General features: G+C 44.5%; 1 protein-coding gene across 2 annotated transcripts in view; it reads right to left on the reverse strand.

The window, feature by feature from the left end:
• Positions 1–15,586, reverse strand: part of scube1 (signal peptide, CUB domain, EGF-like 1) — a 97,247-nt gene that overhangs the window by 14,394 nt on the left and 67,267 nt on the right. For both annotated transcript variants that reach the window (XM_041963639.1, XM_041963638.1), the window contains one exon: positions 1,600–1,722. In XM_041963639.1, the coding sequence (XP_041819573.1) occupies positions 1,600–1,722 (123 nt within the window). The remainder of the gene's footprint in view (positions 1–1,599; positions 1,723–15,586) is intronic.

Genomic DNA, 15,586 nt, shown 5'->3' on the forward strand with positions numbered 1-15,586 from the left:
TTTTCGAGCTAGCCCACAAGCAGAGTTTACATAATCTGAGCTGGGCACACAGGAGTTGTCTACAGCTGTTTAATGCAAAAGGAAGATATAGCAAATAAATGTTGGTTTCTGGTGCGGCTGCTGAGTTTCTCTGTGAGACACACCCTCGGCCATGATGAGGTGTTTCTCCAGTGATGGCTGACATTCATCTAACTGCTGACAACATTCGCTCTATCTCGCTGCCTTTCTAAACATTTAGAATAGAAGGAATAATTTGTGGGAATTGCTTATGCAACTATGGCAAACGATTAATCTTTCTGTTTTGGTTTCTTAGCCAGTTCTGGCAAATGCTCTCGCGCTGGCATGTAGTGTATCACCAGGAGCTGTTTTCTCTGGAAAAGCTCACTGAAAGTGCTGACAAATTAAACAATATATTTCATTTTAAGGTCAGGTTGAAGCGGCGCAGTCCAGATGTCAGTGGATGGGATGAACCTGGCAGCCGCTGGCTGCCACGGTATGGTGGCAAAGGTGTGTCAGACCGACCCTGTGATGTGGCGGACAACACTCAACACCACATTATTAAAGACTCCAAACACACCACGGTGATGCACAGTTAATCCAACACATGCACACGCACCGTTTTGCGGTTTTGGGCCAGGGAGAAAGAAGCCCCTCAGGGTTTTGTTGTTAATAAAAATCATTTTGTGTAAGTCTGTTCTCCCGTCTCACTTGCTGCAACTTGTAAGCAGGAATCTGCCGTTGGTCGTGCAAACATATCTGCTTATCACAAGGAGGCTTCTCCATGTACCCTACACACCCAGCCGTGCAGCAAACTGTAGAATGTATTCTCAGGGAAAGATGGCCGTGCACGCTGGACCTTTTCTCATTTCAGCAAAGCATAAATGTTTAACTCTAGAGATGAGACGATCAATCCAGATTTATTTGCTGTGAGTCCAGTAGGTCCATCAGGAAAGCATGCAAGCACTGGACTAGATGGAAAGTTCACCAACCTTACAAAAACACATTATGACCTGCAATAACATCTCCACTTATAGCAGCCTCTTTGCCTTTACTACAATATTAGCCATTTTTGCTCATCTGCAACAGATGAAACTGCAACTGTGGGCTAATGCCATTTTTTATATGTGCTGTTGCAGACTGCCATTGATGCAACTACCACAGAAAGAGTGTCTCTTTCAGAATTCTGCAGGAAAGTGTACATATTAGATTAATATATGAATATTTTGTTACTTTTATGAAAAAGCTTTATGTTGAATTTAAATGTTTTTAATTATGACTTTTTTTTGGTCCAAGCTAGACAGATAGTAGCCATGCTGAGCTGTTGGATGGAGTGTGTTTGCTTCTCTGATTCAGTTGTGGAGTATATGTAACACATTACTAGTGTGTGAGCAGAAGCTGCAGCACCAAACAGGTAAATAATCACCAGTCACTGCTGATGTTCATCATAAAACAATTACTGTCTGAAAAACTGTCGGGGAAAACCGAAGGGACTGAAAAAGCTAATTGTCTCTGAGTGTGCTTTGACCTGACTGATGCATGACACCCTGAGCCTGATGGCAGAGCGTGAATCCGTGTGATTGACAGCTGTCAGTCACTGACCTTGGCACGTCCGTTCATCTGTGAGCAGCTTGTGGCCTTTCTGGCAGCTGCATTCGAAGGAGCCCACCGTGTTGCGGCAGAAGTGGTCGCAGCCTCCGTTGTTCTCCTGGCACTCGTCGATGTCTGGGTGGAGAAGATACAAGAGTGAGAAACAGAAGGGCCATCAGCAGGAGCACAAGTTCACATCACGTTATCATGTTCACATGAGTCCACCTGAGTCACAAATGCAGCCCATGTGTCAGAGTGCACAGCACTCCAGGTACAAATGAGGACCGCGTGGCCCAACACAGGGGGAACATACATGTGGTATGCTGCTTGTGGTACAGCTGAATCTAGAGCATGCCAATAACGTTGCACCAGTCTGCCAGACAACTTTCTTTCCAGTGTGGGTCCACGCAAAGACACAAAACCTCTGCCATTATTACTGTGCATCAGCATCAGACCTATAAAGTGAAAGGCAGCAGAGATGAAAACCCTTCTCTGGCTGAAGCTGCAATTCTATTCAAAGCCTGTGCTGAAAAGGTGTGTACTGGCATCAGGTCTCGAATATGCTGCATGTTTGATTGCTTTCCTTATGCTCTTTATTTGTGTGCTTCAGTAGGCAAACAGAGTTGGCAGCACTGAAAGACTGTCGTCAAGTTTCCACCGTATCTCAAACCACAGTGCCGGCGTGCTGGCGAGGGAGCACACACGAACACAAAGAGGACACGCTGTCTTTGCCTGACTGACTCTGTCGCGTTTACTTGCGCTGTGATTTTCTGTTTTCGTTCTTTCTCTGTGCATTGATCTTTTTATTGACTTTTCCAGATAAGGTGCAGCGTTTCATCGTGGTTTGCGTACTGGAGTGGTTAACAGGGCTCCAGCAGGCAGCGTGGATCTGTGTTTGGAGGCTTAGCTCGTACTTCTTCATAGGGATCCCACTGTCTCATCCCATGATACGCTAGTTACCTGGAACTAATGGCGTCTAGCTGCAGGGGGGGGGAGAGGACAGGCAGAGACTATCACTGAGAAATAAATCTATTAATGCCCCTTCCTTTCGGAGGGTGGGTGATGGTCGATAAAAAGGGGTGATTGTCACCTCTTTATATCTGATCTCCTTCATCTTTGAATCCAGAACTTTACTGGAAAAGGCAAATATTCATTATAGTGTTCTTTTAATGACCACCTGCTGATTAAAGATGGCCTGGAGAGAAGAGCCGTGTGCACAGCTTTGAATGTTGTTCTGCTTTGGGAGCATCAACAGAAAGCAGACATCCATTGGTGGTGGTTTCAGGTGCTTAAGAGTGAAATAAAAGGCAACAAAGTGTTACAGAAAAAAGGAAATGATGAGTGGAAATGCTGCCGGACATGTCTGTCTATTTTTGTCTTTGTAAACTCATAATTTGAAACAGAAAATGTGTTTAGAGAGAAACATTAAGCCACCTGAGTTAGCACATCTACAGAGTCACACATTCTTGATCCTGAAGGGATCTGCAAAAAGTATTTCATTTGTTTTCCTTCCAGTCTGCTCATGGCAGCCTAAAGCATAATTAAACTGGTTATGCTTATGATTATGGTTATGGTTGTGGTTATGGTTGTGGTTATGGTTGTGGTTAGGCTGTTCACAGCACTTGAACATAATAGCAATTCCATTCCTGCAAAACTTTTCTGAAAGAAATAATAATAATAACAATAATAAATAGCACTAGTCGACTATAGTTCTGTGTTGCTTTTTTATTTTACCATTATTACCCTTTGGTGGTAACCAGTTACAACCAGTTTAGCAAGTTAAACAGAAGATAAAGACCAGCTGATCAACTTTATGCCTCACTAAGGAAAAGATAGAAAGTAAAGAAAACTGAATGCAAATCATTAAAATCACTTTTTCTACTTTTTGGCCTTGTTGTAAAAACTAATTTCTTGATCCTGGAATCCAGAGTCGATAGCTGAGTCTTCTCTGCTGTCCTCCTTTCAGCCTGATTTATACCTAATATGTTCTTACATAATGTCTTGCAGCTTAAACCTGCATGTGAACCTACAAACCAAGTAAAAATGAAGGTCAGCTCTAAAACTGGTTTTAAAAATTAGATTTTTTTTTTAGCTCTGATGTTGGTCCCACAGAGCCGTGGTCCTGGGAGAAAACGTCTGCTCAAGTCATGTGAAATAAAGCCTGGATACCTGAGCTCTAGTCCAGGTGTGGCGCAGCAATCCAGAGGCACGGATTCTAAAATAATAATAAGGTGAATGCAGTCGCCCCCGAGGCAGCATGTTCTGTGCCAACCGCAAACCTGCTGGCAGATCTGGTTTCAGAGAACCCGAGCATCCAGCCTCACGGCCCCGGCTCATCCGGCCTGCGGTGCCCTCGGATGAACTCAGAGTCGGGTCTTCAACTTTCCTTTTTAATAATCAGTGGCTTTTTCAGATGAAAACACCATCATGAGTGATCAGACAGGAAAGACTGATAACAGAGCTGGCCAACGTAGGGCCCAGGGGCAAAAGCTGGCCCCGTCATAAGGTTTGATTTGGACCAACAGATGTTTCTATTGAAAAAAATTAAAGATGAATTAAAGATATATCCATGCAAATCAGTGTTTACGCTATTTTATTTTTGTTAGGTAAAAATCCTCTTTAAATACGTACGCACTACTTAGTAGCTATTTTTTCATAATCTGAGCGTGACACAGGGGAATTTGGGATCCTTGTACCAATTTTTATTCTTAAAAACAATACAATACAATACATGTTTGCTTTTGGCCTGCGGCCCACCGTTACGTTTCAGTTTTGGCCTTCCAAGATAAAGTTTGGGCACCGCTGGTTTAGAAGGTGGAGGCGGTGAGGGTGGAGGTGGAGGAGGAGGGGAGCGAGAGGACAATAGTCTGGCAGATTACACAGGCTAAGCCATTTTTGATTGGTGCTCTAAGTGATGAAAACTGTGAGGGATTACCTCCTCGAGCCGGGGAATAAGTCGAGCAAGACACTCCAGAGAAACAGAGGAGGAGGCGAGAGGTGGAGAGCAAAAAAAGAAGGAAGAAAAGGAGGGAGAGAAACCGAGGGAATGACTAGTCGAGAGGGAAAGAAGAGAGAACGTTTTCATGTTCAGTTGCTCAGAAAATCGTCTCCATACGAAAGGCAAAGCCCACATACAGACAGTCCCACTCCCTGTGGAGGTCAAGCTTTCTGATCGCAAATGATACATAATGCAGTGTACAAATGATAATGGAGGCAGATTTAAAGTGATGGTCATTTTTAAAATAATGGGTCTTTGATTCCAGACAAAAACCAGGTTCAACTGGCAACATTTACGGCTGAACTGGTAACTGTGGCTGGCAGCTTTTATCAGCCCTGGCACATTACAAAAGCACAGCAGTAAAGGAATATATTGTGCTACTATGATGATTAGAACCAGCAATTAAACAACAAGAAACCAGGTTATGCCGAGGCTGCATAGCATTATTATTACAAACAATAATATAGCTAAGGCTAAGGCTACTTCTGCGGTTTATTTTGGTGACAGTAACCCACAAGTACTGTATTCAGTATCAGCATTACTCTACACAGACAGAACTGCATGTACTTTGCTGTGGTTGGGACATTTCTAATCCAAAGAGTGTGACAAAGAGGTGAAGCTGAGGAGGGCCCAATGAGGCCTGGGTGCTGAAACCTAGCTGCAAGCCTTAGCCTTAATTAGCCTTAGCCTTATTACAACTTAAACAAGTGAGTTATATCAGAATTCACCCCATGTGCAGCCGTCATGAACGGGGATATTAGCTATAAACACCAAGACTTTCATTATAAAAGAGAAGTTGTAAAACTGCTGACAGGACAGACACTATAAACAAGGCCAATGACTGTATTACCCTTTGTATTGTGAATTTCTTAGCCTTTGACCTTTTATATTTGCAAAATAAATGGACACTAATGCATGTGCAGTGGGCCACGCAGCACAAACCAGGAAGATGGACACTTTTTTTGGATATGTGTTCAGCCAGCAGTTTTCATTCAAGCGACTGGGCGCCATCTTGAAGTCTGGTATCTAGTTCTTACATCAGTGGGAGGAAACAAAAGCTTGACAGGCCTGCCGCGCCTAGCTGCATGCCAAGCTATGATTGGACAGTCAGTGGTTGGGAGAGGTTTTGACCCTGGGCTCCGATGCTTTAGTTCTAGTTGTGTGCATACTTCTACATACAACATGGGCATACTGACATGAGCCTCACAGAAGTCTAAACTTGAAAAGCTCAGTTTTCCCTGTGTGATTTTGATGGATTTTGATGTTGTGATGGTGAGAGCACACGTCATTGACAAACCATAATAATGGCTTTCCCCAGCAAGTGCTTATCAAATGTCGGCAGGTCACAGGCCACAATGAGTCAAGTGAGAAGCGTGGGCCGGCTTGTGGGGTTATACTAACACTGCACATATTTAAACTATTAGTATGCAGAGGTGTGCATTATCAGTTCAGACCCGGCTATTAAGAGGGTCAAGAGGAGGTAGCGAGAGCACAGAAAGGTCCAGTCAACACACGCTCTCAAATGGCCCTCAGTGTAGCGTGATAGGAGCCCTTATAAAACAGCCAGTAACTCAGCCACTGTGTTTTTCCATCAGGGTAGACTCAAGCCTCCCTGGCCTGATCCTCTCGCTCTGTATCCTCAGGGAGCTTCTGCTGAATGAACTCTTCATCTAAATATGGAGCCGAGACAGGAATCCACAACGAGCTGGCCGCGCGCCGCGGTAAAAATGTAGTAAACTGCGTGTCCCGCTGTGCCCTGTCAGCGGCCTTTTAAAGGGATTGTCCCTCCATCTGACTCGGCTAAAACGGATTTCCCCGTGGCTGGCGGGGAACAGAATGAGGCTCTGGGGTTTTTTGAGGAGAGCGGTGCAGGTAACGGTGTTCAAGTACACTTAAGTCTTTCAAACATCCCAAAAAGTGATGTCACACCAGGAGAGAAGCGTTTGGGTTGATTAGCTTGCTTCATTTTCTTTCTGCTCTCCACTGCCAGTCAATTAGCTGCCGTCTTACCCTGGAGTTTTTCATTTTTCTCAGTATTACCACTGTCTGTGCTCCTCTGATGCTCCATTGTCTCAAGCCTAACCTGCAGCGCCGGCTGCCTCAAAGGATTCAAATCAATCATGGCCACTTTCCTGTTCTTTTTCTCTGACATGCTGACAGCAGCTCGTAGGGATGATCTCTATCTATGAGACAGCAGGAGAGATGGCTGCCTTTCTCCCTCCAGGTTACACACACTTGCCAACCCCGAGACTGAAAAAGTGAAGGGATTTTTCAAGAGGAGGAAATTTTAAGACGATCTTTTCCTGCTTCTGGTCAATTTTGAACAAATATATGGCAGAGAAACCACAAGAAGGAAAGCTTTAGGAGTGCAGAAGTGTGGAGCTGGCAAGCAAGACATACAGCATACACAAAGTGAAAAACACAAACAGACACAGACACACACCATTCCACAACATTCCCCCTCTGCCCACGTCGTTTCCGCTCTAATGCCTATGTGAAAACAGTGGATACCACCCCGGGTCTACCCAGCACAGACAGACACAGCTTCGTAATCATTCTGGCAGCCACAGACACTGGCAGAAACACTGCATCTACCCACACTTAATGGCCACTCCGGGGACGGCTGAGCCTTATAACAGGGTATATAATTACCTTTAATGGAGCTTAAATAAGCTTTGAGCTTAAATAAATACATTAAGCCTCGGAACATCTTGAAATGATAAAGTTTGGAGAGGAGAGAGAGAGGACAGATGAAAGCGAGTCAGCAGAGTGGGCGACGGGAGAACGGAGCCTGGCCTGACAGAGTCGTCCTTCTGGTGTTTCACCTTCGTTTATGCAGAACTGCTCCAGTACTGCTTTTTTTTTCTCTAAAAGCTGATCAGAGGAAGGCTGCCATTTTACCACAACTCAATTACTTGGTTGAGATCCGAGCTGGCGCGATGGAAGGCAGAGTTGGTGCTGCTCGCCCTGGTACTTTTCCTGATTACTGCAGCATGTTGAGCAACATCAGTGCAACATGGCTCATCTTGAGGGAAGTGCAACAGCAGTTATATCAGTTTATTGAGTTAATTGGCTCTATGAGGCTGTAATGCTCACTGTACAGAAAAACAAGCCATTAGATAAAAGGTATGAAGTAAATGTAATATTTGGTCAGTGTTCGAGGGGTACCATATTTAGTGTTGGAGGAAAAAAGATGTGGAAAATGAGCATCGAAAAAGAAATGCAGTCTTTATTTTTCTGATTATTGTGTAGAAACTGTAATGTGTTACTGCTCATAATTTCTGCACACTTTAAACATCATCAGTGTTCTCATCCAAGTTTACCACTGGTCCCATCTTAGGTCTTTGTGTTAACATGCTAGTGTTTCTTATTAGCACAGCTGCATGTTGCTAGCGTGGCTAACGATATAACAATGCCTGTTATACTGTCTGTATAAGAATATAGGCAGTGGAAGAATAAAATTATGAATAAATGCGGTGTTCACATGAATGGGCACCTTGATGTCATCATGTAAGCATCTGGGGTGCCAGAGGCCATCTAGCCTGAAGTGTTTGTTCAATAAGGACGCTCTTAATTAACTAATTAACGCTTCACATGGGACTGCACATGGACAGCACTGAGATGAACAATAAAAAAGGGTTGAATAACACTCAGAATCATCTCTGCTTAATGCAAACAATCACACAAATAAGTGAAAAGCATGCACACAAACGTGCACACCACACACACACACACACACACGGTGGTGATGTTATGTCTCTCACTCCTATGTTTCCTCCACAAACGCCTAACTCTTTCCATCTCTGTCTGCCCTTGTGAGAGACGAGTCATTAGTCACTTTCACTACACAAGGCCTGCACATACTGCTGTGTGTTTCTACCCACACATGCACACACACACACACACGCACACACACACACACACTATATGTCTCCTGGGATCCAAATCTGACATTTATTCTAGACGATCAATATCTCACTCGCCTTCGATCAATAGCTCCATCCTTTGCCAAGACCTGTATGTCTCTCTGAATATTCTCTGATATTCTTATTGACAGACAGGCTACCTGCTACTGTCTGCACATGACATGCAATTTCAGGCATCAGAAAGTCATAGTTAGGACTGTTTAGGACCTTCATAAAGCTGCTCAGACTTGGATCTAAGAGCAATTTAACAACCAAAATGAAGAATTAAAAAAGCTGGCAAAAGCAGTGTATTTCCAATTGAGCATAGCGAATGAAAGTTTTGAGAGTGTAGAAGGAAAGTTACAAAATGTTCTAGGGAAATAATTTCAGAATATGTTATGAAAGGACATTTAGTGAAAACATGACGTCATGTTATTTAACCATGTTCTGTGTCAGCTTATTGTGATGAGCAAGTTCATTGAAAGTTGTTGGTCTAGTTAGCTTTTAGGAGGTGAAGCTACACATTTTATGCCCTTTTTTATTTTGCTTGTGCTCCTCTCTCCATGTCATTCCAGTGTTGCACAAAGAGAATGAAACATGAAGCGTCCGTTAGGGCAGTTATTGTATTTAATAAGAAATACAAAGAAAATAAAAAAAAACAGTTTCTCAACTTAATTTGGCTCTGACCACATTATAGGTCCCAAAATATCATGACCTCAGCAAGGAGAGAGGGGTCATTAATATAAGTCAAGCTTTGTTCCAAATTTAGAGCAAATCTGTCAGAAAACCATCAAAAGAAAATGCATTTTTTTGCACATTACCATCCCCTGCTGGGATGCAAATATTATGAGCTGGGTGCAAGATAAACAATTGGTGGCACGAATAATATTGCATTGCATATTCTTTTTCATCATTACACCAACTTTTCCAGCTTCCCTGAGTTTCTCCTAAGGGTTTCCATGTGCATTTGGAAAATGCAAATAAAAAGGCATAAATTAACTTGTGACATTAGAAAAATTAAACACATTCTCACATGTGCAGTCCTATGTCACACTTTTAAGAAAAGAAAAGAAACTGCATTGCAGTCCTAGTTTTATGAGTAAGTGGTTGTTCAGCAGAAGAGGAAGATGTGCTAGAGTTGTATGGCTGACCATGAGAGCATCCTTCAGAGCTTCAAAAAGTGAGTAATTGATCGGAAAATTCCAGAGTCTGCCTGCACTGGTTAGGAAAAACATATTGTGTCATTTTTTAACGTAATATTTCGGTAATCCAAATAATAGGCCTCCCATACAACGGAATTTGAACTGAATCTGCTGCTTGTTGAATGGTAACCTTGAGGAAATTAATTTTAATTCCAGGGTAGATATTTTGGAAGTGAACTCTTCACATAGACTGTGCTGGCCGCGGCAGAGGCAGGGAGCCAAATGAGAAGGCTTGCTAACATCCACCTGGGCCAAAGGAAACAAGCCCTCCACCCCCTGCCTGCTCCTCTGTGAGCCTCGGGCTGTGTTTGAGGAGTCCAGTGTTTGGAATGAGAAACCTGACTCCAGGAAAGACCCTGATGCTGCTGTGGCGCTCAGCTGCCTGATAGAACTGACCTGATCGATCGGCGCTGCAGCCTAAACCGACCCGCCATCAATGAGGGTGGAGTAAATGAACCCTAACTGCACGCCTCCGACGCCATGTAGCATCCAGAGGTCAAGCAATGGGTCAGGCTGTTATGTAAGAGGCTTGTACGTCTACCTAACACATAGACTGAGATGGAAACGCAGGGAACAAAGCGACCAGGAATAAAACTTTTGTCACTTCAACTGCATTTAGACTTGTAGGAATGTGCAGCTCATACCTCCAGGATACGAGCTGCGTATAGTGGAGAGTTTTACCAAACATAGTTTTACCAAATATTTGCAGTAGAAAGCAATTAAATGGAATACATTTACAGAAACCCGAACCTCTACAAATAATTACGGGCCGAGGACAGGGGATCTAGTTTTCTTGGAGAGCGTTAGTTTTCTTCGGAGGGTGTTGCCGGTGGCGAGGACAGACATCAGGCCGGGAGATAGCGTGTATTTATACAGGTATTAAACGACCCCGGCGCTCGATCCTGTTTAATAACAAACACTCCACGGGCGCATGTGGGCCAAAGGAAACTCTCGCTTTTACACAAAAATAAAACAGGCAGTGATCTGGGCCTGGTTTGGCCGTGCTGCAGTCATGTGAGGTGATGGAGACGGTGGCATTATGACTGGATTAGTGCAGCTGATGAGTGTGAATGCTGAGGGCCACTATCTGGTACTATATTATAACCATTGTAATAAACTAGAAACAATATTTCCAAAGTGGCACAGGCACTGTCCCCCATCAATATCCCCTACAGTGACGCAGTTAATAAACTTTAATTCTGACAGTGCTACAAGCACATGACAGCCACCATCTGCTCAGCCATCTGTTACAGCGATGGCTTTGTGTCACTCAGTCAGAGGTGACTTTTACCACAATGTTCCTTATGACTTCATCCGGACGTGACAGTGCATTTATAGAAAGAGCCACAATGACAGCCAACAGGCCCAGTCTCAGTCAACCTGAGTGGAAACACTGAAAATGAGAAAAAAACGAGTAAACCCAAAAAGGTTTTTAAGTCGGTTGAGGTGGAATATTTGCTGTGTTGATACAAGAAGAGTGTGGAAACAGACTTAGTAAATGCATCACTACGTACATGAAGCATGTACAAGCGTGTGGCTTCCACTGAAGAGAGGAAAACACCAAACTAGAAAATGAAAATGGAAACAACAATCCAAATAGGATTACTGCATTTTCTTTCTCAGTTCGACCAAAATAACACATACATAAATGGAAAATTATAATCCTGCCTTTTCATTTTGAAGTTTGCATTGTCAGTTTAATTATTCGTCACACAATGCAGAAATGTCATATTTCCATCCTGTTTCCTGCATTGTTTTCCATAGTTTGAGCTCTGACTGGAGCTCTTTAAGTGACACCATCTCATTGTGTCCTCCTCTTCTGCAATGGTTTAACACTAGTGGATGGAAACACACAATGACGTGGGTTTTCTTTTGCACTGTTGTGGAAAATTTGAATAAAATGTGCTAAATTTGGATGGAAACCTCACAACTGTCTCTTTGCGTGTGTTCATATGCATACATGGTCATGATGTTCCTTTGTTAGAAGCCTTTCAGTTTCCTGGTGAATGGACATGATCATGTCCTCCTCTTAGTGTGATCTGACTGTGTGTGTGTGTGTGTGTGTGTGTGTTCAGGTCTTTTCAGGTAGAGGAGGAATGCAGGCCAGTGGGGACGTGTCTGTGGTGCCAGTACACACCGTGTACTGTACATAACAGTACACCGACCACATGCTATCCACAGGAGCACACACAAAACCTCAAGCGCGAGGGGGCACATACCCAACCTCCAGCGAGCTTGTATGTGCACAAAATAGAACAGACTAACATGCAACTTAAATTCGTGTTAATTAACCCACAGAAACCAGGCACACACACACACACACACACACAGTAACTCATCCAACCTCCTGTGTGCACCTTCTAATCAAACATCTGGAAGCTGTTAAAAAAAAACTCTTCTTCCTCTCTCTCCCTCAGCCTCTCTCTCTCTCCCTCACCCAGTTGTCGGCACGAGAGCCCCGCGATGAAACGCCTCCTCGGGCTGCCGCGTCTGTCATCGTGAGAGGCTGAACCGCCTCGTCTGTCAGCGAAGATGAAAGGGCGTTTATCGGGCTGGTGGGTTTTAAACATGCCCTACATAGTTTATATTGAAATGATTATGATAGACAGACACGACAGGGCACATCCCCTCGGCTTGGAAGCGAGGTAGACGCAGACAGCGCGAGAGAGAGGTGGAGAGAGAGCTGTCTGTCTCTATCAAGCAATTTAGTGGCACATTAGATGAGACCACCTCACAGCGTGGCACTTATGTTGCCGCTAACTACTATGTTCAGTAAACTGCTAAATGCCAGCAATTATACTCCAGTCTGTGCACTACAATACGCTGCTAACACGACTGTGATTACATGTGCCACCAGAGTCGACGCATGCCCACGCATGCACGTACGGGCTTCGGCAGGGGATATTGATTAGCTAGCTCTCGGACGGCCGCTGCGACCTGTGCATGCTGTTGCTAAGGTTACAGGAAGGACTTTGCTGAATGCTGTTAAGGCCGCGTCAATAAAGAAAGGAGTGAACTCACTCCAGCAGGGAGAAGCGGCCTCCGGGCAAATGACGCTGCTAAAATTGAAAACCAGAGGCGATACATTAACGTGGATGAAGCTGATGAAAATGGTCGTATACAGTAGAGCATCGTCAGCGTCGGGTAAATAAGAGCAGGGTTTAAAACTGGGGCAGCAGCGTCTCCAAAGACATGGAGTTCAAATGAATGAGAAACTGCTCTAGATGTGAATGCTTGTATATGTGCAAACTGCCCTCTACCCATTGCATGCTGGGACAGGCTGACAGGCAACATCCCATGCAGGACCTTAGCTGTATTTCATCCCCTATCTCCCACCCCCCTCATTTCTGTCTAAGACTTTTTAAGTGACCTGACCTTTCAGAGCGTGACAAAGTCAATAAGAAAAAAAAAAAGGCAGAACTCACTCTGTGACAAGCCTTTAAGCCATGAAACTGATGTGGTTGCCACTTGTTCCTACCACCTCAGCTCCACCCAGGATCTAACACATCCTCCAGATACGGATGTGTGATCACCGGCTCACTCTAGTAATTTAAAAAGATGGAGTTGTGGAGTAAAGCCACTGCTGGTGGATGATGTCACACTGCAGTCTGTGAGCCCTGCTCATCACCGTCCGAGCCTAGCTGAGCTACGAACGGCAGCAGCACGCAGCAGTGTTGCGTTGAGTTTGCGTGAGGGCGTGTTTTCGTGCTCGGTGCCCGGGTGATAGACTGATCGATGTGCGCTGCCTGCTCTGTGTCTCTCAGCTCCCCTCAGCACTGATCCCCGCTCTGGGATTTATGAAGCCCGGGGGCCGATCCACAGCCAAATTATGTGGGCGGGTCACAGCTGGACTGCACCTCTATCCATCTTCCCCACTCAACTCAGGCGCAAGAAAAGAAAAAAAAAAAAGAGGGGGAACTTTTCATCTTTCCACCGCTGTAAATGCTGGGTTCTGTCAGGACTACAAATCACCCGGGGAAACAGAGTGGAAGCTTCTGGGCTTGAACTTGACATCAGAGCAGCGGACGTGATGTTCTCCCAGCATGCAACTCTAGTGTTACATGCCTGTCAGCAGACGATGCTGCTAGAAGGGCTGCGAGAGCCAAATGGTTGGATTTTCATTCTCAATACGTGCCGCCCTCCCATGAAAAACGACAGCATCAGTCGAATCAGCAAGTGCCCCAACATGACATCTGTTTAAGCTCAGCGATAAAGCCCTCTAGCAGCTGTGTTCATTAGGATGGCAGCAAAGGAGGAAGTGAAGTGACGTTGTTATACGGCGATAAAGTCCAGGGAGGAGGTCGGAGTGGATGGATGAGTCAACAAAACGTCACAGTTTAACGGTTAAGTCAGCTGGTCATCTCCAGTTAGCGTTGGTTTTATAGATCATGACCAACATTGTTCCATTATGTTAACCAAGTGTTTATTATTGTAACCATGACGATAAAACCATTCTCTCTCCCTAAAACTACCCAAACCTTAACCAGAGCGTTGTCTCCTCATTTTTCAACAGCAATTTAATTGTGACGGTTTTGGAAGACACTGACAAATCAGTGAACACTTCCATGTGTCCTGCTGAGAGCATTTACAGACAATGTTATGTTGCAATTGCAATTCAACTTTTCAAACTACTTTCCAAAGTAAATGAAGAACTTTTATCAAACCCCACAGGACAGGACTGAATTACACGTTGATTAACATTAATGCTAGCTCGCTAACATGGTCATTATGTTGCGTTCTTGCGCTCACTCCTTCAACTTAGGAACTGACTGTCTTGTCCTGTCGTGTAGATGAGCACATCTGAAAGCCAGTTGCTGTATTTATTGCATCTGCAGCTGGATGGTGCTGTCTGTGTGAGTGTGTGTCGTGGAGAGAGAGAGAGAGAGAGAGAGAGACAGTGCCCAGCGTGGGCCTCACTGTTCAAACATCTCAAAGTTTGCCGACGCGTCGTCTGCCTGCCAGGCCTGAGACAGCTCCGGCTCCAGGATTTCACACACCTACATGCCACATTCTCAAACTGCCTGACGCTCATTTTGGAAACTCACATATTGCAGAGCGCACACACACTCACACATAGGGTATTATACAATTTAAAAGGGCACACTCTCAACACGAGAGGCGCCCAGACTTTGACACACAAAGAGCGGCATCGCCGTCACAAGACCTGCGCCCTGTTGCTATGACGACTCTCGTATCTCCTTGACCATGTCTGTCACATGTGGGGCTGTGTGCCACCGCTCAATCTCTCTGTGAGGACCACCGCACATGTGCATGTGGCAGAATGTGGTGCTTCGTTATCCTTCTCTCTGACACTGTACACACTGTACACCAACCAGAACACACCAACGTGTAGTCATTATATCAAAGTCTTATAAACACAGAAATGCATTGCTACTCTGAAAACGACACTGAAACAGCTTTTGCTTAATGTAATCATTCCTGGACAAGTTTCACAGCCTCATTCTGTGCAAAAATGTAGCTATAGTGACATTTCAGAAGTCTGAGTAATGGGTATCATCCAAAGTTATAGTCTTTTAAGGATAAACGTGCCTCTCACTGTTCCTTTGCTGAGTTATGGTGGAGGGATAACACAAAGAGCAAATATTGCAATGAAAACACAGTAAATTTTAAGGACCTGATTGAGAGAGGTTAGACTCTATGTTAGCTTTCATGTCTGCCTGAAACGAGGACAGTAAACTTTGTCCCTCATCTCCTACGTATGGGCATGTGAGTAAAGGTTTACAGCAGACTTTAAAAAGTACCATATAACCTCATCCTACCTACTCACTGACACTGCTGCTCTACCCAGCCCTGAAGAGGATAAAGCATCTCTGCCTGTAAAGACCAGCTTTTGACTCAGTGTGAGTGAGGCTGTTTGTTTAGACGAGAGCCAA

Source organism: Chelmon rostratus, chromosome 22, assembly GCF_017976325.1.
Source record: "Chelmon rostratus isolate fCheRos1 chromosome 22, fCheRos1.pri, whole genome shotgun sequence".
NCBI lineage: Eukaryota > Metazoa > Chordata > Actinopteri > Chaetodontiformes > Chaetodontidae > Chelmon > Chelmon rostratus.